The sequence below is a fragment of the Heloderma suspectum genome, chromosome 2 (assembly GCF_057233095.1).
Source record: "Heloderma suspectum isolate Gila_16-S chromosome 2, 16-S_ref, whole genome shotgun sequence".
Lineage (NCBI taxonomy): Eukaryota > Metazoa > Chordata > Lepidosauria > Squamata > Helodermatidae > Heloderma > Heloderma suspectum.
Window position 1 is genome coordinate 397,457,289 of NC_139459.1, and position 27,027 is coordinate 397,484,315.

The 27,027-nt window shown below is 47.4% G+C and overlaps 1 protein-coding gene across 1 annotated transcript; it reads left to right on the top strand.

Moving 5' to 3' along the window:
• The first annotated feature begins 17 nt into the window (after positions 1 to 17).
• Positions 18 to 25,769, top strand: LOC146356574 (vomeronasal type-2 receptor 26-like). The gene is made up of 6 exons (XM_084830193.1): positions 18 to 98; positions 299 to 520; positions 11,172 to 11,296; positions 12,299 to 12,590; positions 22,022 to 22,148; positions 24,871 to 25,769. Exons 1-6 carry the CDS (start codon positions 18 to 20, stop codon positions 25,767 to 25,769), a joined length of 1,746 nt encoding a protein of 581 aa, XP_084686319.1.
• The last annotated feature ends 1,258 nt before the right edge of the window (positions 25,770 to 27,027 follow it).

The following is a 27,027-nucleotide window of genomic DNA, read 5'->3' on the forward strand; positions in this document are numbered from 1 at the left end:
TGTGTGGGCCATTGGCCATGGTAGCTGGTGATTATGGGAGTTGTACCTCAAAACAGCTGGATGGAACCAGCGTGGGGAAACTGATCTCATGTTTGAATGTTAGACTTCCTCAAACTGGGAAGCAGGGGATCAGGAATGGAACCCAGGTTTAATAAAAATTGTATGTGAATGAGAATTATATAGCGATTCTGATTCCAGACGGCACGTGCTCCACTCCTAGATGAAGAGACACACGATCGCAACATTGACCATGCTGAGAGATAACCAGCATTGTTTCTGCTTTCCTCTGTCATTCTAGCATCACTCTTCTTTGAGAAATGTTGGGTTGTCCAATACTTCTATGGATGGAGTGTATCTGAATAGCGATGGGGAAATTACAGCCAACTTTGATATTTGGCTGAACTGGGCAGCGCCACCCAATAACTCGATGGTTACTGTGAAAGCTGAGTGTCTGGAAAGACAGGCATCCCCAGGCCACAGGGTCATTTTTGACTGGGATGTCACTGTGCAGATGAAGCAGGTGAGGAAATCCCTGTGTCCAATTCTATACCATTTCAGCGCTGATAAATTTTGGACAGAGCCAGTGACTGCGTTTGCATTACGCATTAACCCATGATGGATGGTTGTTTGAAACAACCCACAGTGGGTTAGTGTGTTGTGCAACCCCAGACCGGTTTTATCAGGTGGGTCGTTTTTCCCAAACAACCCACCCTAATAAACCATGGTCTGTTGTAGGTCAGCATGGATGGATCCGTCTGTGCCCCCCAGTCCGCCGAAACCCTGCTGAATGCACTGTGTGAGCCACCCCACAATCCATGAGCCCCCAAAGCCCCACTGGCTGCCTGTCCCCGCTTGCTGCACTGCACAAGCTGCTGTACAAGCTGCGGGCAACCAGCAAGTGCCCGGTGGCCACCTCTTCTGTAGTGAGCTTCCATTTTTTTCTCAAAATGGCGGCTCAGGTTTTTCCGTAAATGTAAGGTTGCATAAATGGAGGTCATAAATTTAAGGCCTTCAGTTACATAACGTTACAATTACAGAAAAACCTGAGCCACCATTTTTTCACAATATGATGGCTCACTGAGGGGTCGGGTGGCCTCCAGTCCCTTGCAGCCTCCGCTGCAGTTTGGCCAGCAGGTCCGGTAAGCATGGTGGCTTGGCAAGCAGGGTCCAGAAGGCCGAGCAGGGGAGAGTCCAACAGACTCCACCCACCTCTCAATCTCCCTTGACATCCCTAGTTGTAGGGATTGTTTGAACTGTGATGGGTTGGTGTGTGGTCCAAACCTCGACATACCAAACCGTTATAGGGAAAGAGCAATGGGCAGTGAGACACTCTGTAAGAAAAATGGGTAATTCTTGGTAAGTGGGTAATTCTAAGTGTTTTTCCCTTCCGGGGGGGGGGGCATTTAAAATTGCTCACTTCCCAATGGGCTACTCATGGTTTTGAGGGTGGACTATACCCTTGGAGGGGTGCCGAATTTAGCCCACCTCTTTCTCTGCCAGTGAAGGACAGAAGCTAGAAGAGCAACAGCAAGCTGAGTCAGAAAAGGAAAATGCTGAGGTGAGGAAAAATGAAGTCGAGGATACTCCTTGGAAAAGGGTGACAGGAGCAGAAGAACTAGAAGCCACTCTGCACCAGTAGAAGTAGTGGAACTATGGAAGCATTTTCAAGGACTTGAGGATGAGACTGGATGACAGCCTGCAGAGGAAGAACTACAGGGGACCATGCAGGACAGTGAGCAAGAGGCTGAAGGTCAGTCAGGCAGAAGCAATGAAACCAAGGCGTACAACAACAACAAGAGAAGAGTAGCAGTTGTGGGAAACTCCTTGCTGCATGGGATTGAAAGCCAAGTATGTCGTGAAGACCCATGGACTAGCCAGGTATGCTATCTCCTGGGAGGATGAATTAGAAACATGACTGAAGGGTTGTCTACATTCCTCATGCCCACTGACAGGTATCCCTTTTTTGTCATCCATGTGGGAACAAATGATGCCACCAAGCGGAGCTATGAAGAAATCACATCAGACTTTGAAGCTTTGGGAAGGAAACTCAAGAACTTTGGGGCCCAGATAATTTTCTCACCATCCTTCCAGTAGTTAGAAGAGGGATAGAAAGAGAAAAAAAAATATTCCTGGTGAATGACTGGCTACAAAGGTGGTGCCGACATGAGAGATTTGAATTCTGGGACCATGGGCTATACTTTCTGGAAGATGGACTTGGCAAGGGATGGGTTGCAGCTCACAAAGGCTGGGAAGAATGTGTTTGGCCACAGCATGAAGAACCTCATCAGGAGAGCTTTAAACTGAATCCTATGGGGGAGAGAGACATAAAGTTCAGGGTAACAATGGATGAAGGCTCATGCACTGCAACAGACACAATAACAGCTCTAATAGGGCCCAATAATAGCCTTCAAAAACATTTAGGAAGAAAGCCAGACTATAAAGCACCTGGTCTTCGATGTCTACATACTAATGCCCACTGTATGGGAAACAAACAGAACAAACTTGAACTTTTAATGCTGGATGGAAATCATGACTTGATAGGTGAAACTGAAACTTGGTGGGATGACTCTCATGATTGGAATAAAGCAATTGAAGGATATATCTTGTTCAGAAAAAAAGGAAGGAACAGAAAGAAAGGTGGAGTTGCACTATATGTACATATCTCTGCACAGAAATACAGGAGGAGGAGCTTGGTAGCCCCACCGAGAGCATCTGGGTTGAAATAAATAGAGCAAAGAATAAAAGGAACATGGTGGTTGGAGTCTACTACTGGCCACCCAATCAAGGAGAAGATAAGGATGACACTTTTGAAAAGCAAATTGCCAATGTTTCAAAGAAGCAAGGTGTAGTAGTAATGAGGGACTTCAATTTCCCTGATATTTATTGGGAGACAAATTCTGCAAAACATGGCCCCTCCAAGAAACTCCTGACTTGTGTTGCTGATAACTTCCTCCTACAGAAAATAGAGGAAGGAACTAGAGGATCGTCTATCCTTGACTTGATCCTAACCAACAGAGATGACTTAGTGGATAAAGTAGCAGTTACAGGAACTCTGGGGAAAAGTGACCATGTTATACTCAAGTTCTTGGTTCTAAAGGAAGACTTGGATTCCTGCATTGAGCAGGGGGTTGGACTCGATGGCCTTGTAGGCCCCTTCCAACCCTAGGATCCTAGGATTCTATGATTCTATCCCCACTGCTTCATATGAAACCAAACACCACCCCACTTTTCAGTAAAGATAACTTTTGATGCTTGAAGTTCGACAGTTTGCAGTTTAACCTTTCTTGGGAAGTCCAGTCTCCTCTGCTAATTTTGCATTCGAAGCCCAGGAGGGGCTGTGGGGAGAAGCCGGCAACCCATAAGCATGAGTCAACTCATCAAGGAGACAAAGAAGGAGCCAGCAAGCACATTGCAGAATGAAAGCATTTCTGCACAGAGCTGAGAGCATGGGGAGATTGTTTTTAAAGCTCCTGATACAGGATTTCATGCAACACATTGAATATAACATTAGGCTCTATAAAGCATCCTACTGACTTACAGAAACTATGCCCCGAGCAGGTAACACACGGAGAATCACAAAGTCACTTGGGAGGCAAAACTTATTCATCACAGGTGAGCAGATGAGTGCCCAGTCACAGCTCTCCTAGCCCTTCTGATTCTCACATTTTGCTTTCTGTAGAGAAGTTCTCACCTTCTAGAGAGACGTTCTCAACTTGCACTAATGAGGATGTGTGAGAATTACCCATGAAAAACATACACGTTCTTTGAGATTACAACAGATATTTGTATGGAGAGAAAATATGAATTCAAATAATAGACATGAGAGAAGATCTGGTGGAATAACCTTCCCACTATTTGAATTTTCTCTTTATTGATACTTTACAATGGGGGGGACCTGCATATGGGGGCAGGGCAGACGATACCCCCATGGAGCCCTCTGCATGCCAGATGTCAGGTACTGAAAAGCATCTACAGGTAGGATGGCATCAGGGTGTGTGGTTTCCCTTAGCCTCTGGATTGGAAGCAGCTCCTCCATCGGTGACCCCCAAGAGGAGCTTCCACCTGGGGATGTCAGAGAAATCTGCAACAGATTCCAATGAGTCCACAGACTGGGGACCATTATTTTAAAATAAATAAATAAATGAACTCACATTAGCACTTATGCACATTAGCCCAAGGCGCATTAGCGTTAATGTGCACTTGTATAAAAGTGCAATAGTGAACCTTCCCAGAAAAGTGGAAAGCCAGTCCACAAGGATTAGCACACGTAGAATTCCACTGAGGTGAAAAAGTTGTTCATATCAGCAGGATGTGATGAGCCTGGGTGTTTGGAATGGCGGGCTTCTGCCTGGGTCCCTTGGCAGTGTTAAGAGGAAGTGACAGAGAGACAGATTTTCCTTTCCAATTCCGGTTGACACAAGATTGGTGTTAGAAAGCTGGAAAATTTGTTCTAAAGAGGGGAAAGAGGTTAAACAATCTAAAACTGAGTTATAATTATTCACCCTGAGGGAAGCTGTATAAATGGCTGGCGTTAACAGCAAGAGATAGAAGGATGGCTATCAGTGGCTACTATTCATGATGGCTGTATATTAGCTGCAGCATCAGAGGCAGCATGCAGGGATGGGTGAATGAGGGGTATCTGGGATCTTTTTGCCCGTCTCATGCAAGATTCTCATCTGCATTTGTAATCACTGTTTGCTTTTCATGAATGCTAAACTTGGCTAACTGAGCAGTGATCAAATGCAAATCTCCCCATTGTTGCAGAAATTTCCTGCACAGACAAAAGTGGGGATGAATCAGTCTGCTAAGGCAGTCAGACAATTTAAAAATATGTCCAGTGGACACATCTTTGCACTTTCAGAGCTTTGAATGGAGTGTGCTCGCCTGTTTTGCAGTCAAAAATGAAATTCCCCGACATCCCTCCTGGCATGGCTCTCTGTGTCCCACTTATGGTCTTCCCCTAGACATCCTTTGGGTCACTGTGGGATAGGGATGTCAGAGAATTCCGCCACGGATCCAGGGGGGGGGCGAATTCCAGTGAATTCGGCCAACAGGAATCTTTGGCGGAACGGAGCCCCCCGCCTCTCCACCCCACGAAAGCCCCACGAAAGGGAGCCTACCTGGCTGTAGGGATGGACGAAAGTTCCTTAACTGTTCTCGAAGCTTGCTTCGCGGTGGGGGGGAGGCGCTTCGGTTCTCCCCCCGAAGTTCAGGTGAGGGGGGGGAGGCGCCCCGCCCCGCCTGGCTGAAATTCAGGCCGGGGGTGAGGCGCCCCATCCCTCGCTGCCGAAATTCAGGCCGGGGAGGAGCGCCCCATCTCCCCGGCCTTGAAAAAACAAGTAAAGTAAACAAAAAACAAAAAACACACCCATGATAGGCTACGTGACGATTTACGTAGCCTATCACGGCTAGATTTCCAAAGTCAGCTGTGATAGGCTATGTAAATTGTCACGTAGCCTATCACGGGTGACTTTGAAAAAAAAAAAGCGCGTACACAAATGGCGGCCCCCATGGGCGTCGCCATTTGCGTTCCTTATTTTGGCACGTCTAGTCTATGTAAAGATTTACGTAGACTATGGCAAAAATAAGGGCAACGCAAATAGCGTTTCCTTATTTTCGCTGTAGTCTATGTAAATCTTTACGTAGACTACCCCTGTCCAAATAAGGAACACAAATGGCGGCGCCCATGGGGGCCGCCATTTGCGTACGCGCTTTTTTTGTTTTTTCAAAGTCACCCGTGATAGGCTATGTGATGATTTACGTAGCCTATCATGGCTGACTTTGGAAATCTAGCCGTGATAGGCTACGTAAATCGTCACATAGCCTATCACGGGTGTTTTTTTTTTTAACTTTACTTTTTAATTTTGTAATGGCGGCGATGGCAGCCAGTCGGGAGACTGGCCGCCGCCCCCGCCCCTGCCGAAACGCCGCCGAAACACCGCTGAGACCCGCCGCTGAGAGGGACATTCGGCCACGGTAAGTCCCATCCCGGGGGGGGGGCGCCAGAGAATTTCCCCAACAATTTCGGGGGGCTGAAGGCGTTGGCATTCTGCCTCCCGGAGATTCATGGAGAAATTCTCTGCCATCCCTACCTGGCTGCAGCTCCGGCTGTGACTTCGGCGGCGGTGGCAGTGGCTCTGGCTCCTGCCGGGCTGCTGTGGACGCAAATGGCATCCTGCGTAGGGGACGCTGTTTGCATCCCTATGGTAGCCCGTGATAGGCTACGTAAATATTTACGTAGCCTATCACGAGCTACCATAGGGATGCAAACAGCGTCCCCTACGCAAGATGCCATTTGTGTCCGCACCAGCCTGGCAGCGGCTGGAGGCCCTGCTGCAGGTTGGCCTGGCCAGTGGCTCTGCAGCCTGGCCACAGAGCGGAGCTGGCTGGGCAGGATTCCAGGGGGGAGGAATGGATCACCTCCCTCCCCATTGATGATTCTGGGGGGAGGAACGGATCGCCTCCCCCCACCTACAGAACCCGGCGGAGCCAGGTCAGTGGGGTTTCGTACACCCCTACTGTGGGAAACAGGAAACTGGACTTGACAGGCCTTTGGTCTGATCCAGTATGGCTCCCCTATGGTTTTATGTTCCCAGAGTGGGATAGAGCTTTCAGTTTCAAATGCAGGCTACTTTCCTCGAAAATAAGAGATATAGGGGCACTGTATAATACCACCCTTCATCTGCAGTCTTCAGGCTGCCCTGGCTAAGCACATTCAGGTACAAAGTCCGAATAATGAGGCAAAGCAAGCTGATTCACAGGTGCCTCGTCATGATACGAAGTGGATCAGACAGGCACCAAGTCACCCTGAAGTAGGGATGGTGGAGAATTCCGCCACGGATTCCAGTGAGGCCGAATGCACTGGCATTTGTCCCCCTGGAATCCGTGGCGGAACGGTCTCCTGCCCCCCCACCTGCCCCACGGAACCCCCCAGGACGGCACTTACCTGGGGAGGATGCGGCGGATGCGGCAGCAGCTTCAGTGGAGGGTGCGGGGGTGGCGGTGCGGTGGCGGAAGGTGCAGCAGCAGGGGGGGCGGCGGAAGGTGCAGCAGCGGTGGCGGAGGCAGCGGTGAGGGTGGTAGGTGCGGCGGCAGGGGCGGCGGTGGGTGTGGCAGTTGTGGCACCGGTGTGGGCAGGGGAGGCTGGTCTCCTGGCCGGCCGTGGCTGGGCGCAGCATACGCAAATGGCGGCGGCTACGGCGGCTGCCGTTTGCGTTCACTATTTTTAGCCATTCTAGCCTACGCAAATATTTACGTAGGCTAGAACGGCGAAAAACAGCAAACACAAATGGTGGCCGCCGTAGCCGCTGCCATTTGCGTACGTGTTTTTTTAACTTTGTCGTGATAGGCTACATAAATATTTACATAGCCTATCATGGTTAAGTACAGGGATGCAAACAGTGGTGGCTACGGCCACCGCCATTTGAGTCCCTGCTGCCCAGCGGCCTGATGTCCGGCTGCCGGCAGAGCTGGCTGGCGGCTCCGCAGAATCCCCGCGGAGCGGAGCCAGCCGGGCAGGATTCCGGGGGGAGGGATGGAGCACCTCCCCCTCCACCAAGAAGCAGATCCGTGAAACGGTAAGTGACTTTTGTACATCCCTACCCTGAAGCGAAGCGGCTCCTCCACTAAGGGCCTTGTTTGCCTTGTATATTCGGAACTAGGGATGTACGAAACCCCCCTTACTCCAGCGGACTCCGCTCCATGGGGATTCCGTGGAGCCACCGGCTGGCTCCACCAGCAGCTGGACATCCAGCTGCTGGCTAGCAGGGATGCAAATGGCGGCGGCCGTAGCCGCTGCCATTTGCGTCCCTGTATTCAGCTGTGATAGGCTACGTAAAGACTTACGTAACCTATCACGTCCGGGTTAAAAAAAAAAAAGCGTACGCAAATGGCGGCTATGGCCGCCACCATTTGCGTTCCCTATTTTTGGTTGTCTTAGTCTACGTAAATATTTACGTAGACTAAGATGGCTAAACTAAGGGGGAATGCAAATAATGTAGTGGATAAGTCTTTACGTAGCGTATCACGAATGGGGGGGGGGAAGACTGCAAATGGTAGCGGCGGTGGTGGCAGCCTGTTGAAAGACCAGCTGCCGCCGCTGCCACTGCCGAAGCCACCGCTGGAGCTCCCGTCATCCGGAACATCCGCACCAGGTAAATCTCGTCCCGCGGGGGGCGGGAGGGTGGCAGGCCGTTCCGCCACGGAGTTCGGGGGGCTGAATGCACTGGCATTCGGCCTCACCGAGATCCGTGGCAGAATTCTCTGACATCCCTATTCAGAACTCTACTTATGCCTTCTGAGCAGCCCAGACAGGCTGTCTCCAAAATGTATTGACTTCTGAAAGATCTTGCAGAGGGGCAGGAGGAGGAAAAGGTAGCTAGGAAGGCGAGGGGACACAGAGGAGCCAAATATATCAATTTGAGAGAGATCAGGCCAGCAGGAGAGGCAGGGGCAGGGGAGAGGAGAGGAGAGGGAGGAGGAGGAGGAGGTAGCTTTGCTGTGAGTCAGCTTCCATTTTCTCATTTTGAGAGAGGTGGCGTTACTGGAGAGTAGAGGACTGTCAGAACGTTATTTGGCTAAAGCACTGGTCTTCAAAGTGGGGTGCACGCTTCCCAGGGGGAGTGCAAGATGATCCATTGGAGCATGTGAACCGCCTGATGACTGAGCAGTGATGGCAGCAGGATGGGACACGAACTGAGAGGGAAGCTCCATGGCATTTCTCTCTTCGCTCCAGTCCTATCCTGCCTCTGCTGCGGCCACTGAGATGAACTACGATTTTCATGGGAACAAGGGCTCTGGTAAGGAGCTGCGGGGGAGGGGGGCGTTTTGGGGGGGCCAGGTGGGATTTGGATTTCCAAATCCCTCTTTGGCTTCATAGGCTGAGGCAGGTCACTCCACCTGAATCAGACCGAGCTGAATTGGGCCTGCCTCGGAAGCCCCGAAGCAGCTTCGAGTAGGATTGCTGGGGTCCATGCACAGCCCTAGATGTTAAGAAAGGTGTAACTGTTTTAAATACTCCTATTCCAGATAGGATGAGTGGACACGCCTTGAGCAGGGGGGGCTCTCTCAAAGTGCCTTCAACTCTCTGGAAAATAGATATAAACGATACTGCACTATTAATTAATGAATGTATTTATTTAAGGTTCTTTCACGTTTTAAAAAGTATATCCCATCCTTCAAAAACTGTCCAAGGTTGGCATGTATTTTTTTTTTGGTGGGGAGGAGGATTTAACTTCATTAAAGTTCAGTCCAGTATTGCAGATCATCTCTCTCTCTGGACATGGCACCCTCTCTGGACATGGAAGATGTGGCACATTGGGAATCTGGCAAACATACTTTTCTCCAGCTGCACACTGGCATATGAAGCTGCACGGAGAGTTTAGTCCATGGTAGAGGCAATTGTTCCTTCTAGACAAAGAAAAATCGTGTTGATTTAGTCTTCTTCTTTGGGCCAAAGCTCCAGGGATTTCCCCACTGATTGCTTTCGAGACCAGTAACATAAACATCACAATCAAGTGCAACATGCAGTAATTCCTTGCACAGAGCATGGAAGGGATGATGCATAAATGCTTTGTGCACCACAGAGAGCTTGGGCTGTGGTTTAGGGCAGGCAGGGATGCTGCTGGTGTGAGGTTTAATATCATCCCTTTTGGATCAGAAGCCCTGGCTGGACTCTATGTGTATTAGCAAAGTCAGAAGGGAGATGACTGTGGCAAGCACGCCCGGCACCATTCTGTTGCTACTGTTGCTACTGTTGCTATTTCTGCTGCTGCCCTGTGCAGCCTGGCAGAAAGCAAAATGCACATTGAATTTAATGGGCGATCTATATAATCCTTGCAATTATTACCGATCAGGAGACCACATCACTAGTGGGATCTTACCTATGGCCAATGCTATGATCCTCCCAACATTCTTCTTCTTCCCGCCTTCCATCTTCATTAAAGTGTAAGTAATTGATCAGTGACAGATGACACGCTTCCCCACCCAGTCTCCAGGGTGGCCCGTGGCGTGTCTCCCATATCATCTTCTGCCTTATCCTGCCCCCTCTCCCCCCCCATGCCTGTAGAAAATGAGGTGGGATTGTTTCCATAGCTGTGGAAAGGTGAGCAGAAATTCCTTTGGTGCAGTTTCTCTCTACAGGGAGGTGCACTCATGGAGAAGCTGTACTTGCTGAATTTGCACTTCTCACACAAGCATTGATGAGGGAGAGGAGAGAAAAAAAGCGGGCAACCCCAAAGGGGTAGATTCTTGACTATGTTACTGAATAGAGGTGTGTTTATGTTGTGTGTGGGGAGGGAGTTACATAGTACACACACACACACGTGTGTGGGGGGGGTTAAGTGGCAGAACGTCAAAACAACAAGAAGGCTGTTGGTGCATTATGGATGGAGTCTCTCTTGAGGGGTGTGTGTGTGTATACACACACACACACACACACGATCAAAAGACCAACATCAGAGCATTTTTTTTTAAAAAAATATTTCTAGCTAAACATTATGGCTCCTGTGCTCGTCAGTAGCTGTGCTGTTAAATGGATACCAGGAGTTGCAGGTTGGACTGCCTGGAGATGGAAGTTCCTCTCAGGGGAAAAAACAGAGGCATGACTCCTATTGTGATGCTTCCAAACAGCCTTTCTGATTTGCAGTTGCTTCCATAGAGCAAACCAAAGGACACTGACATGCTTGAGAAAAAGGGACACATCTGGATCTGCACAGGCAGAACTCTTTGCCCAAAGGGCCTTGAGCTGGGGGACGATTTGTAAGCATTATACGAGCCATGCCTCTGTTTTTCCCCCTAAGGAACGTCCATCACCAGGCACACCAAACTGCCACTCCTGGTCTCCATTGAACTGCATGGCTACTAATGCGGGCAGAAGCCAAAATGTTTAGCCCAAAATATATGTTTTAAAAAAATACTCTGTTGTTAGTCTTCCTATCTTTCACACGCACACGCGCACGCACGTGCACGTGCATGCACTTCCACACAGTGTGTTTTTTTCAGTGTGTCACTTTCAGTGGTCTAGTGGTAAATTCTGAAGTGCCGTTCCCATTCCCATGCCCCCATGCAGAGTTCTCTCTCTCTCTCTCTCTCTCTCAATCTCTCTCTCTGTTATACGTATACACATAAAATCTCAGAGTAGCAGTAAACAGCATAATACCCAATTTATTAAGATCAGCAGGCAGGCAGAGAAGAGTGAGCTGGCAATGGGCAGTGTAGTGGTTAGCATGTTGGACTTTGGCTGGAGAGACCTTGGTTCTCATCCCTGGGTTCCCCTGGGTTCACCAGGTGACCTTGGGTGAGTCACTGACAGAGCCTAGCCTACCTCACAGGGTTATTGTGAGCATAAAGGACATGTGTGGGTGGTGGGGGAAGTAAGCCACATCCATGTCAGATACAAATGTGGGAATGTTAAAGCACCATGGAGGAGACAGCCTGCCATTCTCATGAGGCTCACTGTGAATGGTTTATAACAGACTGTAGAACACTGATGTTACTTGCTAACCTTTCATGTAAAGAACAGACACCTTCATGCCTTTAAAGACATGGAAAGTGCAGGAGAGGCTCTTGCCAGATCAGTTCAAGCATACAGCAAAATCCATGGTGGAGGACACTTGTACAAAACCAGGCTTCTCTTATCACTTCCCCTCTAACAACAGGCAGAGTCACAGGAAACATAGAAACTCGTCCAGAAACTCACTCAAAATCACACACAGCAACAAGGGAGATACGCAGGATCACTGCTTCTTTCAGACATGGGCATGGGAGGTACAGAGAAGCAGATGGAGAGTCGGGGGTGGGTGTTGCATGAGAAAGGGCAAGAGAGGGAGGCAACTTGCCCCCAAACAGCATTAAGACCACCACTCGGGATTTTTTAATTATTATTTCCAGAATCAGAGGAAAAGGTTTATCTCAAAGTCAACCAGCTAGATCCAATGTCCACCAGAAGCAGGTCCTTTGTAAAACAAATGGTTCTTAATTTGCCCATTAAGACTAAGACGCCTCAAAATATCCTGCACTACAACCGAGATAGTGCCAATATCTTGTTGCTGGGAGAATCCATTCTCTCCCGGCCCCCAAGCTGCGGTGAGGGCTATAGCTAAACTAAGCTCAGAGTAAACAGGGAAGCATGTCCTTGAGTCTCAGCTATTAAGCTTCTGGATCTGACCTAGCATGAGTTCTAAGAATAAACGCGAGAACTTTTCATTTCCTAGATGTCCCCTTCCAAGTTACAGTGTCAGGAATCTCACGTTCTGTACTAAACAGAGGACGACAATGTAGCCCATATGTTTTGCTGCAGACGAGTAGACATAATTTATTATTATAACCTGGCCTACTTGCTTGCCATTCATGAGATCAACCAGAATCCCAGCCTCTTACCCAACATCACCCTGGGCTACAACATCTACGAGAACTATTACAATGCAAGGATCACGTATGACGCCATGCTGGATCTGCTGTCTCCAGGACAGAAGAACATTCCAAACTACAGTTGTGGAAAACGGAAGGAGCTGTTGGCTGTTCTAGAAGGTGCAGATTCTGAAATCTCCACCCATATTTCAACCATGTTGAACATTTACAAAATCCCACAGGTAGGAATAGAGGGGGTGCAGTCTAAATGCTCTTTGTTTTAAAAGGCCTTCATCTGTCTGGGGGGAAAGTGACTCTGTCCCTAGCTTTAAATGACCTTTGAGCATCTTTCTATTAAATAATAATGGTACCATTTCCTGGTTCAAAAGGCAGAGTCTTAACAATAACGTTTCTTTTTATCAATGTATACATATGATATTAAGTCCCCCCCCCCTCCAACTAACAAATACTGACCTTTGGCAGAGACCAGAGGAGAAAGAGGATGACCACTGCATTGTATATGGAGAAAATAGAGGACAATGACCTTCTAGGATGTCTGGTGGCTGAATGGCATGCATGATTATACATGGCATGATTATGCAAACTTGTGATTTCTAGTTGATTTCTTTCCAAAAGTCCTTTATTTTTCCAATTAGGAAGGTGTGATTCTATCTATATCACTTACGCTGAATTCCTATGCATACTCATCAGGGAGAAAGCTGAACTCATTGGGAGTTAAAAAAATTTTGTTTGTTCTGATTTTGTTAACTGAATTCCTTACATGGCACGTAACCTTTAAAGTATTATTTCCATGTTTTTTGGTGTATGAGAGAATATGGAAGAGCTTTAATGTATTCTGAAGGCTTTTTTGTGATTAGAATATTATATTCAATTCAGTGATTAAAAAAAAACACCCACTTGCTGGTTTAAGACCAGAGTTAGGGCTATCTCATGTTGGCCCAAGTCCTACAAAAAAAGAAATGGGATGCTGAAGGCGATGTCTTAACTGACGTGATGGAGTAGTGTGCAGGAAGAGGGTGCTGAACCTTTCCATTTATCACTTTGTGTTAACTACAACACCATACCCCCCGAATTGTTTTATCCCCAACAGGCATCTCAAGTTCCAAAGTAACGGCAGAGAGGTCCTGCAGGACGTGTGCTGGTGGAAATCTCAATGTGGTAGAAGGAATAATTTTTCTGTTTCTTTCATAACCCCAACCCATTCTATCCCAAACAAGCATCTCAGATTCCAAAGCGACCTCAGATATCTTGCAGCATGCTTCCTGGTGGAAATCTCAAAGTGATAGTGGATTCTTCTAGCAATACAGTAAGGCTGAGATGCTTCATGGGGCAAGGCATTATTACCAGGACAATGGGGGGCATCTTTGCTGGTCCCATACACTCCATCCACCCCATCTGGATTTGGACCTGAAAGATCAAAGAAAAGTGTGGATGCATGGAGGCGGGTAAAGAAGCAGTCTGTGATGTCACACCACATCATCACCAATCATGGGGCATGTCTGTGAAGTCATTAGCCTAAGCTTCCTATTTCCTTGCTAAGTTTGTGGAGCTTGGGCCAACATGAAGTAACCTTAACTCTGGTCTTTAACTGGCAGGGTTTTTTTTAAAAAAAAAAAGAATTGTGGAATACTTTATTTAGTTATTTGTTACTTACCTTTGTATACTGCCCAAGTGGCAGATGCCCTCAGGGTGGTTTAAAATCATAGAAACTGAAAACCAGAATAAAAGAACAGTGAAAAATAATAAATGCAACCATGGAAATATCAAAATACAAAATCATTAATGTTAAACATATTAAAAATATTAAGGCGAGCAGTTAAATTAATAATCAGAACACCAAATTGAAAATTAAATGCCTGCTGGAAGAGAACGGTACCTGGAGTCTAAATGTATACAATGAGGATGGCAAGCAGATCTCCCCACAAAGGGCATTGCACAGATGTGTGAGGGGCCATTGCAGAGAAGGCTCTTTTTCTGGTAGCCACCCATCACAGAATTATGGGTGGTGGCTCCCAGGGAACAGCCTCCGAAGAGGATCATTGCAATTGGGATGGGACATATGGGAGAAGGCGCTCCTTCAAGTTGGCTGGTCCTAAGCAGTTTATTGTTTTAAACATCGGCCTGGAAAATGGTTTGCAAGCAATGCAGTTGATGGAGCACTGGAGTTGTTGTTGCTGTTGTTTATTCATTCAGTCACTTCCAACTCTTTGTGACTTCATGGACCAGCCCACGCCAGAGCTTCCTGTCGGCCGTCGCCACCCCCAGTTCCCCAAAGGTCGAGTCCGTCACCTCCAGAATATCATCCATCCATCTTGCCCTTGGTCGGCCCCTCTTCCTTTTGCCTTCCACTTTCCCTAGCATCAGCATCTTCTCCGGGGTCTCCTGTCTTCTCATGATGTGGCCAAAGTACTTCAGTTTTGCCTTTAAGATCCTTCCCTCAAGTGAGCAGTCTGGCTTTCTTTCCTGGAGGATGGACTGGTTTGATCTTCTTGCAGTCCAAGGCAGTCTCAGAATTTTCCTCCAGCACCACAGTTGAAAAGCATCGATCTTCCTTGGCTCAGCCTTCCTTATGGTCCAACTCTCACAGCCATAGGTTACTATGGGGAATACCATTGCTTGAACTCTGCGGACCTTTGTTGTCAGTGTGATGTCTCTGCTCTTCACTGTTTTATCAAGATTTGTCATTGCTGTCCTCCCAAGAAGTAAACATCTTCCGATTTCCTGGCTGCAATCAGCATCTGCAGTCATCTTTGCACCTAGAAAGACAACGCCTGTCACTGCCTCCACGTTTTCTCCCTCGATTTGCCAGTTATCAATCAAGTTGCCATAATCTTGGATTTTTTGAGGTTGAACTGCAACCCAGCTTTTACACTTTCTTCTTTCACCTTCGTCATGAGGTTCCTCAGCTCCTCCTCGCTTTCAGCCATCAAAGTGGTATCATCTGCATATCTGCATAGCCACCACCATTTGCGTACGCGCGTTTTTTTTTTTAAAGCCAGATGTGATAGGCTACGTAAGTCTTTACGTAGCCTATCACGGCTGACTACAGGGACGCAAATTGCGGTGGCTACGGCCACTGCCATTTGTGTCCCTGCTAGCCAGAGGCCGGAATCCCCGTGGAGCGGAGCTGGCTAGCCAGGATTCTGACGGGGAGGATTCTGGGGGGAGGGACGGAGTGCCTCCCCCCCCAGCAGAACCCGGCGGAGCCAGGTAAGAGGAGTTTCGTACATCCCTATGAGCAAGTCTGGCTACTGGTGCTGCCTCACTCACCTCTGCCCCGCCAAGACCCCTTAGATGCCTCATATTGGGGTTGCTTTGCCCCACAGTAGACAAGCTTGTTGCGTATACAGCATTTTGCACAATATAATACACAGTATATTGTATAATGTATATGTGTAGTGCTTTGCCCACTATAATGTATAGATTCGGGTCTAGTGCTTTGAGCACACACACACACACACACACACACACACACACACACAATAGGAGATACAGAAAGAGATACTGCCTACAACCTAAGATGTGGGGTGGGGGGAGTGCGCAAACAGAAGAGAAAAGAGGGATTTTTTTTTTTGTGTATATATTTTTAGAAAGATAATGGTTAAAAATTGGAAGGGAAGAAAGGCAGGAATTGAGAAAGGTGGCAGGGTGTGTGTGTGTGAGCTCAAGAACAAGGCAAGGGAAGTAGTTGTTGTTCAGTCGTTCAGTCGTGTCTGACTCGTTGTGACCCCATGGACCAGAGCACACCAGGCCTTCCTGTCCTCTGCTCTCTCCCGGAGTGTGCTCAAGTTCTTCATATTCATTGCATCAGTGATGCTATCCTGCCATCTCATCCTCTGCCGTCTCCTTCTCCTTTTGCCTTCAATCTTTCCCAGCATCAGGGTCTTTTCCAGGGAGTTTTCTCTTCGCATTAGGTGGCCAAAATATTTGAGCTTCAGCTTCAGTATCTGTCCTTCCAATGAGCACTCAGGGTTGATTTCCTTTAGGATGGACTGATTTGACCTCCTTGCAGTCCAGGGGACTCGTCAGAGTCTTCTCCAGCACCACAGTTCGAAAGCATCCATTCTTCGGCGCTCAGCCTTCCTTATAGTCCACTTCTCACAGCCATACGTTACTCCTGGGAAAACCATAGCTTTGATTATACGGATCTTTGTCAGCAAGGTGATGTCTCTGCTTCTTACTATGCTGTCTAGGTTTGCCATAGCTTTCCTCCCAAGGAGCAAGCGTCTTTTAATTTCATGGCTACAGTCACCATCTGCAGTGATCTTGGAGCCCAAGAAAATAAAATCTGTCACTGCTTCCATTTCTTCCCCTTCTATATGCCAGGAAGTGATGGGGCCAGATGCCATGATCTTAGTTTTTTTAATGTTGAGTTTCAAACCAGCTTTTGCATAGGGATGGCAGAGAATTCCGCCACGGATCATGGTGAAGCTGAATGCCAGTGCATTCGGCTCCCCGAAATCTGTGGCGGAATGGCCTGCCACCCCCCCCCCCGCGGATCTCCCCCGGGACGAGACTTACCTGGGGCGGATCTTCCGGGCGGCGGCGGCTTCAGCGGCAGTGGCTGGTCTTCCAACCGGCTGCCACTGCCACCATTTGACTTTTTTTTTTTTTTTTTTACAGAGACGTGATAGGCTACATAAGTTTTTATGTAGCCTAAAACATCTGGGTAAAAAAAAAAAAAAAGGCGTATGCAAATGGCAGTGGCTATTGCTGCCGCCATTTGCGTTCCTTAGTTTGGGCCGTCTTAGTCTACATAAATATTTATGTAGACTAAGATGGCGAAAATAAGAGGAACGCAAATAGCGTCAGTGTTTGCTTTGGGATTTGGACCAGGGCTGTGAACAGCCTATTAACAAGCATTTCGCTAGTTGTTAAGAACTTCAGTTAACAGATTTCTGAGCTTTGCCTTGAAAAACAAAATCTTTAATCCCTTTCATTCCTTACTAGGTTAGTTATAGTTTTGTCTCCCATGATCTTAAGGATGAAACCCAGTTCCCTTTTTTCTACCGGATGGTCCCAAAAGATAAATACCTGTACCAGGGGATGGTCAAACTACTCCTGCATTTCAGATGGAATTGGATCAGTCTCTTTGCACCAGAGAATGACAACGGAGAAAGGTTCATGCAGATGCTGACACCTTTGCTCACCAAGCATGGCATCTGTGTTGCCATCTCACAAAGAATTCCAGAACTAATTCAATATCAAGTGGACTTTATAATTGGTTCTGCCCTCATATGGAGACAAGTCAAGGTATTTGTTTACTATGCAGAGACTCGCTCTTTGTATAATGGCGTATTCTTCCTAACCCAAATACTGGCAGACTTGATAGAACCCACTGAAGGCAAAGTCTGGATTACAACTGCGTTGTGGGACATCACTTCGGCATTGTCCAGCAGTAAGTTATATTTCCAGCACATCCATTGGTTCTTTTCCTTCTCAATCCAGACAGTCTATAGGCCAAAACATCATGATTTCCATCACCATGACATCCTGAATTACTGGAAGGAAGCCTTTCACTGTTCATATTCAAAGCATGCTTTGTCGGTGAAAGGCCGGGAAAAATGTGAACAGAAAAAGACTTTTCCCCTGGATGTGCTTGAACCGAGTCTGTCTCGAGAGAACTACAATGTTTACAGCAGTGTCCAGGCCGTGGCACGTGTCTTGCATGCTGCATTCTTCTCCAGATCCAAGCAGAGGGTGATGGTGGGTGGACCCAGGTTGGATTTTCAAAGGCTACAACCATGGCAGGTATTCCATTTCCAAGGCAGATATCGCTACTGAAAATTATGGCATGTCTCAATTGCAGAATCATTACTTCCTGAATCAAACTCTGAGAAGATTTCAAGGACAGTGGCCTGGTGAAATGCAATGTTGGTTCCTGAGGCTCCTTTTTCAGGACCACTCCTTGGCCTCCCTCTCGAGGTCAGTCAGACCATCTGTAAATAGCTCTGACCCACCCCCATTAAACAAGGCAGACCTCTTCTTCTCAGTGACACTGGCTACCTTGTGTCTCTAAATTCCACTGCATCTACATAAGTGTTTCCTTTGGGGGTGGCAGAGGCAGTGATGGAGTCTCCTGGGGGCCGATGGTGCCCTGCTATGAGTTCTCTATGTTTTGGCATGCCTATATGGAGATACAGATTGGATGTCATAATGGTGTTCTGTTCCAGGCGATTGGTCTCAGTCCATCAAGGCAAGCCAACTAAGACAAAGTTCAATTTCCTATAATGATTTGATGCCTGGGTAGAAAATGTAATACCCCTGCTTTTTAATTACATGATGTAAATATTTTGTCTTCTTCTCATTAGCAGAGTGCCCAAATCTACCAACCAACTTGTCTGAGTTTCCTTAATGGCAGGACCAGTTCTGGCTTCCAGAATTCTTCCCAGGGTGCAAAATGAAATTGATCTCTCTAGTAGTGCTGAGCCTTTTGGCTCAAACTGGGGGGAAGATAAAAATGAAAGCCTGCACTCCCCCTTGAATGTTAAGGGCAAGTGAGTTCAAAGTCAGGGTGGGGGCAAAACTCACTGGACTTTCTCCCAGTGGCTTCTGCCAGTTCCTATTTCCAGAGCTCCTGGGACCAGACTATGTGACAATGTATATGGCTTTGGGGGCAGGGGATTTTGGCCACCATTTTTCATTAGGGGCTCCAGAAAGTAATAGTATATTTTGCACCCTACCCGATGAACATAGACCTGACCCTTCCCCCCATCAGCCCAAATTTCCTGAGCCCTCTGCCTGTTAAAGGGGAGGTGCATTGGGGGCGGGGATTTGTACTGACGCCTAAATTATCTAATGCTGCCTTCTGCAGCTAATGCAGTCTAGATGTGTTAAGCCTATAATTCCCATGATCTCTTGCTAGCATGGGCAATGGCTGTCCTAGCTGGGGATTATGGGAGTCATACTCTAACCCATCATAGGGGCACCCATTTGTGTCAGGCTGATCTAATGCCTTGAATGGTAGCCTTCTGCAAAATGCCAAAGCGGAAAGAAGGGACTCAGGAATGGGCAGCAGCAGGTTAAAGGAATTCTGTATGTGAATGAAAATTGACCCTCCGTTACAAATATTGAAAGCACAAGCCCTGATCCTGAATCATGGGATGCTAGATCTCAAAATAATGGTGCTGAGATAACCAACGTAGCTTCTGCTTCTCTCTGTCATTCTAGCTTCACCCTTTTCTGAGAAACATTTGGCTTTCCAATGCGTCCATGGACGGTGTGTATGTGGATGGGGACGGGGAACTGACAGCCAACTTTGATATTTTGAACTGGCAGGTGTGGCCAAATAACTCAGTCATTTCAGTGACAGTTGGGAGTCTGGAGCGAAAGGCATCCCCCGGACATAAGTTAATCATTCCTGAGGATGCCACGGCTTGGCTTTGCCTGGTGAGGAAAACAACGAGTTCCTTGGTTATACCTTTCAAGACCTTTTGAGCTCTTATAAATTGTTGGGTGTTGTCCATGGCTTCTGTCAGCCTTCCCCACCAGGCAGTGAGTGGCTGTGCAGGCTGGGGCTGATGGGGATTGTAGTCCAACATGCCTGGAGGGTGGCAGGTTGGTGTAGACTGTTTTATGTTGAATCCATCAAGTAATCATCTGGAGTACTGTGTCCAGTTCTGGGCACCACACTTTAAGAAGGATGCAGACAAAATGGAGAGGGTTCAGAGGGCAACAAAGATGATCAGAGAACTGGAAACAAAGCCCTGTGAGGAGAGACTGAAAGAACTGGGCATGTTTAGCCTTGAGAAGAGAAGACTGAGGGGAGATATGATAGCGCTCTTCAAGTACTTGAAAGGTTGTCACAGAGAAGAAGGCCAGGATCTCTTCTTGATCATCCCAGAGTGCAGGACACGGAATAATGGGCTCAAGTGACAGGAAGCCAGATTCCGGCTGAACATCAGGAAAAATGTCCTGACTGTTAGAGCAATACAACAATGGAACCAATGACCTAGGGAGGTGGTGGGCTCTCCCACACCAGAGGCATTCAAGACAAGGCTGGACAGCCATCTGTCAGGGATGCTCTGACTTGGATTCCTGCATTGAGCAGGGGGTTGGACTCGATGGCCTTGTAGGCCCCTCCCAACCCTACTATCCTATGATTCCTATGATTCTAATCCACCTAGGTCAGTTTGGTCCAACCTAGCTGGGTGCAGCTGTCCAAAATCTCCCCAAAGGGGCCTTTTCTCAGCAGTGCTACAGGATCTCCTTCCATGACCAAAGTATGTACTGTGCCATTGAGCTCTGTCTCTCCCCCCACCCCCACTCAAAGGGTACATATTGGCTACTGTGTGAACAGAATGCTGGACTAGATGGACCCTTGGTCTGATCCAGCACAATTCTTCTTATGTTCTTATATATAAAGCAGTTATATTGGTGGATCGAAAGAAGTAAAATCAGACATGACCTTGAGCCCAGTATTTGAGTCCAGCGTAAGACCTTGTGTCCTCTTGCAGGACAGCTGGTTGGCCACTGTGTGAACTAGATGGACCCTTGGTCTGATCCAACATAGCTCTTCTTATGTGGATTCCCAGGCCCACTGAGCAGTTGTTGCTTGGAGAGCTGAACCAGCGTCCAAAGCAATACAGAGGAGGCAGGGAAATTCCATGGTCCTGCAGGGCCACCCCCATGGAAAGCATGATGGCTTCAGCATGGAGTGGCCGTAGAGGGGGGAAAGAAGGCTTTCCTAAAATGCTCATGCTGGGTAGGGTTATGCAAGCATCTGTCCATTGTCCTCTGCTTGTGTTTGTGTTCTATAGTTTGTCGCCAGCGAGCTCACACATCACAGGAATTGAGGAGCCCCCTTACTTCTTTATTATCATACACCCATAAACATTTTTCTTCCGCTCTCATAATACTAGACCCCAAAGGGTCATTCTGTGAAGCTGATTTGCAGGGGATTCAGGACAGATAAAAGGAAGGACTTCTTCACACAGCCCAGAGTTAAACTATGGAATTCGCTACCACAGGATGTAGTGATGCCCACCATTTTGGATGGCTTTAAAAGAGAGTTGGAAAAATTCCTGGAGGAGAAGGCTGTCAATGGCTACTTGTCTTTGTGGCTATTTGCTGCCTTCAGTACCAGAGGCAGTATGCTTATGTACACCAGTTGCTGGGGGCATGGGCAGGAGGGTGGTGTTGCACTCCCGTCCTGCTTTCATGAATTAGCTTTGAGTACTAGAACTGAAGAGAACTCAGTCTTTCCACACAAAACCTCACTCCTCATTACCCCCAAACTCCTCCTCCTCCCCCCCTCCTCCTTCTTCACAGTATAATTAGGGCACCTGAGGTCTGGATGTGTCATCTTCTTGTTGCTTTTTTAAAATAACTGTGAGTTGGACATACTTGGTGATGTAGAGGCAAATCAACGAGAGATTTATCAGGAGATCCAGGTCTATCTTTTGCCAACCTTTGTTACAACCCCTTTTCTCCTAGCCCTCGCATTACACAGAGAAAAACCAAAGAAAGAAGCACCCCAGAGCCATCTCCCAAGCAATCTACTGAGCATCATGGGGTGAAAGGCATTTGATAATGATACAAGGCCTGGGAGCAGAAGACAGAAGGTGTCCTGACCAAGCCTCTGACTCAGACACAGAGCTTACAAAAACACTGCTAACCCCTTGTCCTTGATTTCCCTTATCTTTATTGCCAGACCCTGCCTCAATCAAGGTGCACCAAAAGCTGTTTCCCTGGATATGTCATGGTGATTCAGGAAGGAAAGCCTATTTGCTGCTACGTTTGTGCTCCATGTGCAGAAGGGACCATCTCCACTCAGAAAGGTAAAGAGTTCCAGATGAAAAAGGAACCCCCTGGGGAAAGTTGCAAAAAATTCACTGCCATGTTTTCTCTTATGAGGGGTGGGTGGGCTGTTTTGACATATGGAAATGCAGACAATGTATTACTTGTGTAAATCAGAAATATAGAAACAAGCTTCATGAAGGGTCTGGGGAAAACAACAGCAACATACAAATGACTTTGAGGGATGTCAACTGGAGGAGGAGGGTTGATTCCAATGGGATGTACTCACTGTAGAAGAAGCTGTCACTGGGGTGGTGTCATCAGTTCATGAAGGATAAGGTTATTCCAGGCTACCAGTCCTGATGGCTATGTGCTACATCCAGGATCAGAAGCAGTGAGTCTATGTACACCAGTTGCTGGGGAACATGGGTGGGAGGGTGCTGTTGCACTCATGACCGACTTGAAGTTTTCCTGTCAGCAGCTGGTTGGCCACTGTTTGAAATGAATGCTGGACTAGATGGACCCTGGGTCTAATCCAGCAGAGCTCTTCTTATGTTCTTATGTCAGTTACCCTACCAGCAGTACTTCCTTAGCTTTGCCCTCATCCCCTTCAAAATCACCTCCAGTTCAAGAGTTCAACATCCTCCTTACGATCTGTTGATGGAAATGGGAGGCAGAGCTGAATATCATCTGCATACTGCAGGCACTTCAGCTCAAACCTCAAAATGACTTCCTCCAGCTATGCCATGCAGCTGTTGAAAAACATAGGAGACAAGATGGAACCTGTGGCACTCCAGAGGTCAATGTCTATGGGTGGGAGGAGCAGAAGTTCCCAAGTGCCACCTTCTGAGACTGTTCTTCCAGGAACAACCAGGACCACTGTAACCATATGCTCAACCCAGATTAACAATCCAGAAGGATAGCAGGGTCGATGTTATTGAAAGCCACTGAGAGATCCAGGAGAACCTACAGGGTGGGTTCTGCCCCATCCATTCCCTGGCATAAGTCCATCTACTAAGGTGACCAAAGCTGTTTCAGTCCTCAAACCAGATTCATTCTAACTGTAATGGATCCAAATAGTGAACATCTTCCAACATGACTTGAAGTTGAGAAGCCACCACACAGTGGTGCACCTTGCCCAAGAATGGCAAATTTGACACTTGGTAGAAATTACCAGAACAAATGTAACTAATTTGATTTCTTCAGTGGTGGTCTCACCAGTGCTTCCTTTAAGCTAGCAGAGCCCACCCCTTTCTTCAAGGAGGCATTCCTCACCTCTGAGAATCAGGTACGCATCCCAGTTCTGGCTGGTTTCCAAAGCTCGGATGGGGAAGGGTACAAAGAGGAAGTGGTGGGGCTCAATCCTCCAAGCAGTTTGTCCAGGTCTTTGGGCTGTACAAGCTGAAAGATGTCCACAATAGCCCAACTACATGGCACTCTGCAAACATCCTGCTCTGACTTTGTGAAGCCAATGGCATCTAAGTTGGCACCAGTACAAGCAACTTGATGTGTAAAATGTCCAGCAATTTTATCACAGAGAGCATTTCAGGGCTCAAATTATTGTTCTTCAGGGCTTACACTGAGAAAGCCCTTCATCACCAACAAGATCTCATAAGGACATAAGAAGAGCCATGCTGGATCAGACCAAGGGTCCATCTAGTCCAGCATTCTGTTCACACAGTGGTCAAAGAGCTGCCCATGAGTGGTATCAAATTGCACAGTTTGGCTGTGCACCCATCTCCACCGGGCGACACTGAACAGATGCAATGGCTGTGAAGTACGATGTGTTTGACACCATCACTGCATAGAAATAGAGTTATGATGGAGTCTTAACCGGTTTCCATTGTATTCGTTATGAGTGAGTCTAACATTCATGCATGCACACATATATATTCAACAATGAATCACCTTACATGCTTTCCTGGGAGCAAAAGACAAAGATCTCACTTAGTGATTTTGGCGAAATCTGCAACAGAATCGAACGTGTTCTAAGGTCCATGAATCTGACCATGGATCTTGCAGCAGACCAGCTTTTTCCTGAATCCCACATATTCCATGGGCTTGCTGACCAATTCTTTTTTTTTTTTTTTGCTTTCCAGAATTTAATATGAATTTACTCATAGAACAATACATAAAAGAAAAGAAAATATGGCCAAAAATATGTGTTTCCCCATAGGCTAAAGGAGAAATTTGAACAGTTTGGTGGGATTTCTGCATTTCAGGGAAGGATTTGTGCATTTTGGGGAGGATTTGAGCATTTATGCAAGTGCAAATTTCTATAAATGAGAATTTGCACAAATTCAGGAAATGCAAACAACAACAACAACAACAACAACAACAACAACAACAGTTCTTCCAATGAGCAGACAACAGAACACAAGACATCTGGCAATCTGCAAAATGTAGAAGGAATGGATTTTCAAAAATCCATACTTCCTTAATACCACTAATGGTAAAGGACTCAAATACCCCAATGCAAAGCTTCCCCTTTGACATCCAATAGCATTCAGACACCAAAAACATATGCACATATTGAAGCTCTTTGAAAACATAAACACACATGTTCCTTAATCAAGAATCACACAAACCTGCGGGAGAGATAGAAATGGGAGCAGGGAAAAGGCGACAGGAAACATAGCGGTTATGAAGGAAGGAAAGACGGGGTCTGGCTCACAAATGAACTTGCTCGATAAAACAACTTCTTCTTCTTCTTCTTCTTCTCCTCCTCCTCCTCCTCCTCCTCCTCCTCCTCCTCCTCCTCAGATGCAGACTATTGCACCAAATGTCCAGAAAATCGTCATTCAAACCAGAACCGAGATCAATGTATCCCCAAGGATGTAACCTTCCTGACCTATGAAGAAACTTTGGGGATCATCCTGTCTTCCTTTACCCTATTTTTGTCTTTAACCACAGGCTGCATATTAGGAATCTTCATGAAGTATCTAGAAACTCCAATAGTTAAAGCCAACAACAGGGACCTCTCCTACATTCTACTCGTCTCCCTCTTGCTTTCATTCTTGTCCTCATTCTTGTTCATTGGTCAGCCAAGGAAAGGAACCTGCCTTCTCCAACAAATGGCCTTCAGCATCATCTTCTCTGTTGCAGTCTCTTCTGTGTTGGCCAAAACAGTGACTGTGGTGCTGGCCTTCCTGGCCACAAAGCCAGGGAACAGGGTGAGGAGATGGCTGGGGAAGAGTCTGGCCAACTCCATTGTCATTTCCTGTTCCAGTGTGCAAGTTGTCATCTGCACCATCTGGCTAGGACTCTCTCCACCCTTTCCTGACTCTGACATGCATTCCCATCCTGGACAGATCATCCTGCAATGCAATGAAGGATCTGTGGCCATGTTTTATGGGGGCCTCGGCTACATGGGCTTCCTGGCTGCCATCTGCTTCACAGTGGCTTTCCTAGCCAGGAAGCTGCCTGGGGCCTTCAATGAAGCCAAGCTGATCACCTTTAGCATGCTGGTCTTTTGCACTGTTTGGGTGTCCTTTGTGCCTACCTACCTGAGCACCAAGGGGAAATACATGGTAGCTGTGCAGGTCTTCTCTATCTTGGCCTCCAGTGCTGGGCTACTGGGCTGCATCTTTCTTCCCAAGTGCTACATTATTTTGCTGAGGCCTGATCTGAATACAAAAGAGCATCTAACAACAAATACCTAAGATAACACCTAAGTCTGAAAATATTCTTTTAACAATTCATATGCACAGCAGCAGTAATAACAAGAAAATTGGGCAGAGGGCAGACAAAAGGTTTGCATCCACAAACCAGGCCTCCAATGGTGGCAGAGAGGGGCAAGATAATGTCTCAATTGGCAGTTCAAAACTGGTTATGTTTCTAAATATGGGACAGGAACTTATTACCCCCCACCCCTGGTGTTGTTGAACTACAGCTCCTATCAGCCCCTGCCAGCCTGGCTGCTGTTTGGTGATGATGGGGATTGAAGTCCAGGAATATGTGTTAGGGCACACATTTCTCACGCCCGCCCTAAATGTCGATTACAGTTGTCCATCATCCGGCTGGAGCACTCCATCAGCAATGTCTCTCTCAGGTAGGGATGGACAGACTTACCTATGTCTGTGGTGCAAGGGAGACTGAGGAGACTCCCCCCCACACCGTTCACATGGGCTGGACCTGCTCAGTGAGCCTCCATGCTCACCCCACCTCCGCACACTGAGCTGCACAAGCTGCCCTCCTCTACATGTGAAGGGCTCTGTCAGCCAAGCCCTTGTGCTTTATGTGCACAAGGACTTGGCTGCCAGAGTCATTGGTGTCGCCAACACCCCAAGTGTGGAGGATGGGGCTAGAGCAGTTGGGGCTCTGAGGCCCCTCCTGCCCCCAGGGCTTCCTTGACAGCAAGTGGAGGCAGAAGCAGTCCTCAGCACCACTCTCAGTCTCTCACTGAGCTCCAAATTGCTTGGCCCCTTGATCCATCAGCACCTCACAGCTCCCTGAGTGGCATCTAGGGGTATGCCAACTTCCCAGACCAACCCAACTGCTCATGACATCCTTACTCCCAGGAACTGCAAATGTGATGACCATTCAACATTTTGCCAAGGGAGGATGGGGGTGCTGTTACATATGTGTCAGAGGAAGCTGCCTTATGCTGAATCAGTCCATCTTAGCTCAGTGTTTTCTGCACCAGTGGTAGGCAAACTGGTACCATCAAATGTTTTGTTCTACCACTCATATAGGTTCCAAGCTGCAAGGTCAACGGTCAGGGATTATGGGAGTTATGGTCCAAAGCATCTGGAGACGCCAGGGTTCCAATCCAGAGTTTACTCCAACTGGGCAGAAACTCTTCAGAATGTCAAGCACGGCTCTTCCCCAGCCCTACCTGGAGATCTCTGCGGTGCAACCTGGCATCTTCTCCCCCCCCCCAATACTTTTTATTCTTTTTTAACCTTTATAAATGAAATA

What these genes read in the sequence shown, in the direction of transcription:
- LOC146356574 (XM_084830193.1), top strand. Translation starts at nt 18, where the DNA reads ATGGTAGCTGGTGATTATGGGAGTTGTACCTCAAAACAGCTGGATGGA. An exon ending in TCACTGTGCAGATGAAGCAG is followed by an intron (nt 521 to 11,171) that starts GTGAGGAAATCC and finishes CAATTTATTAAG; the next exon opens with ATCAGCAGGCAGGCAGAGAA. An exon ending in GACCATCTCCACTCAGAAAG is followed by an intron (nt 22,149 to 24,870) that starts GTAAAGAGTTCC and finishes CCTCCTCCTCAG; the next exon opens with ATGCAGACTATTGCACCAAA.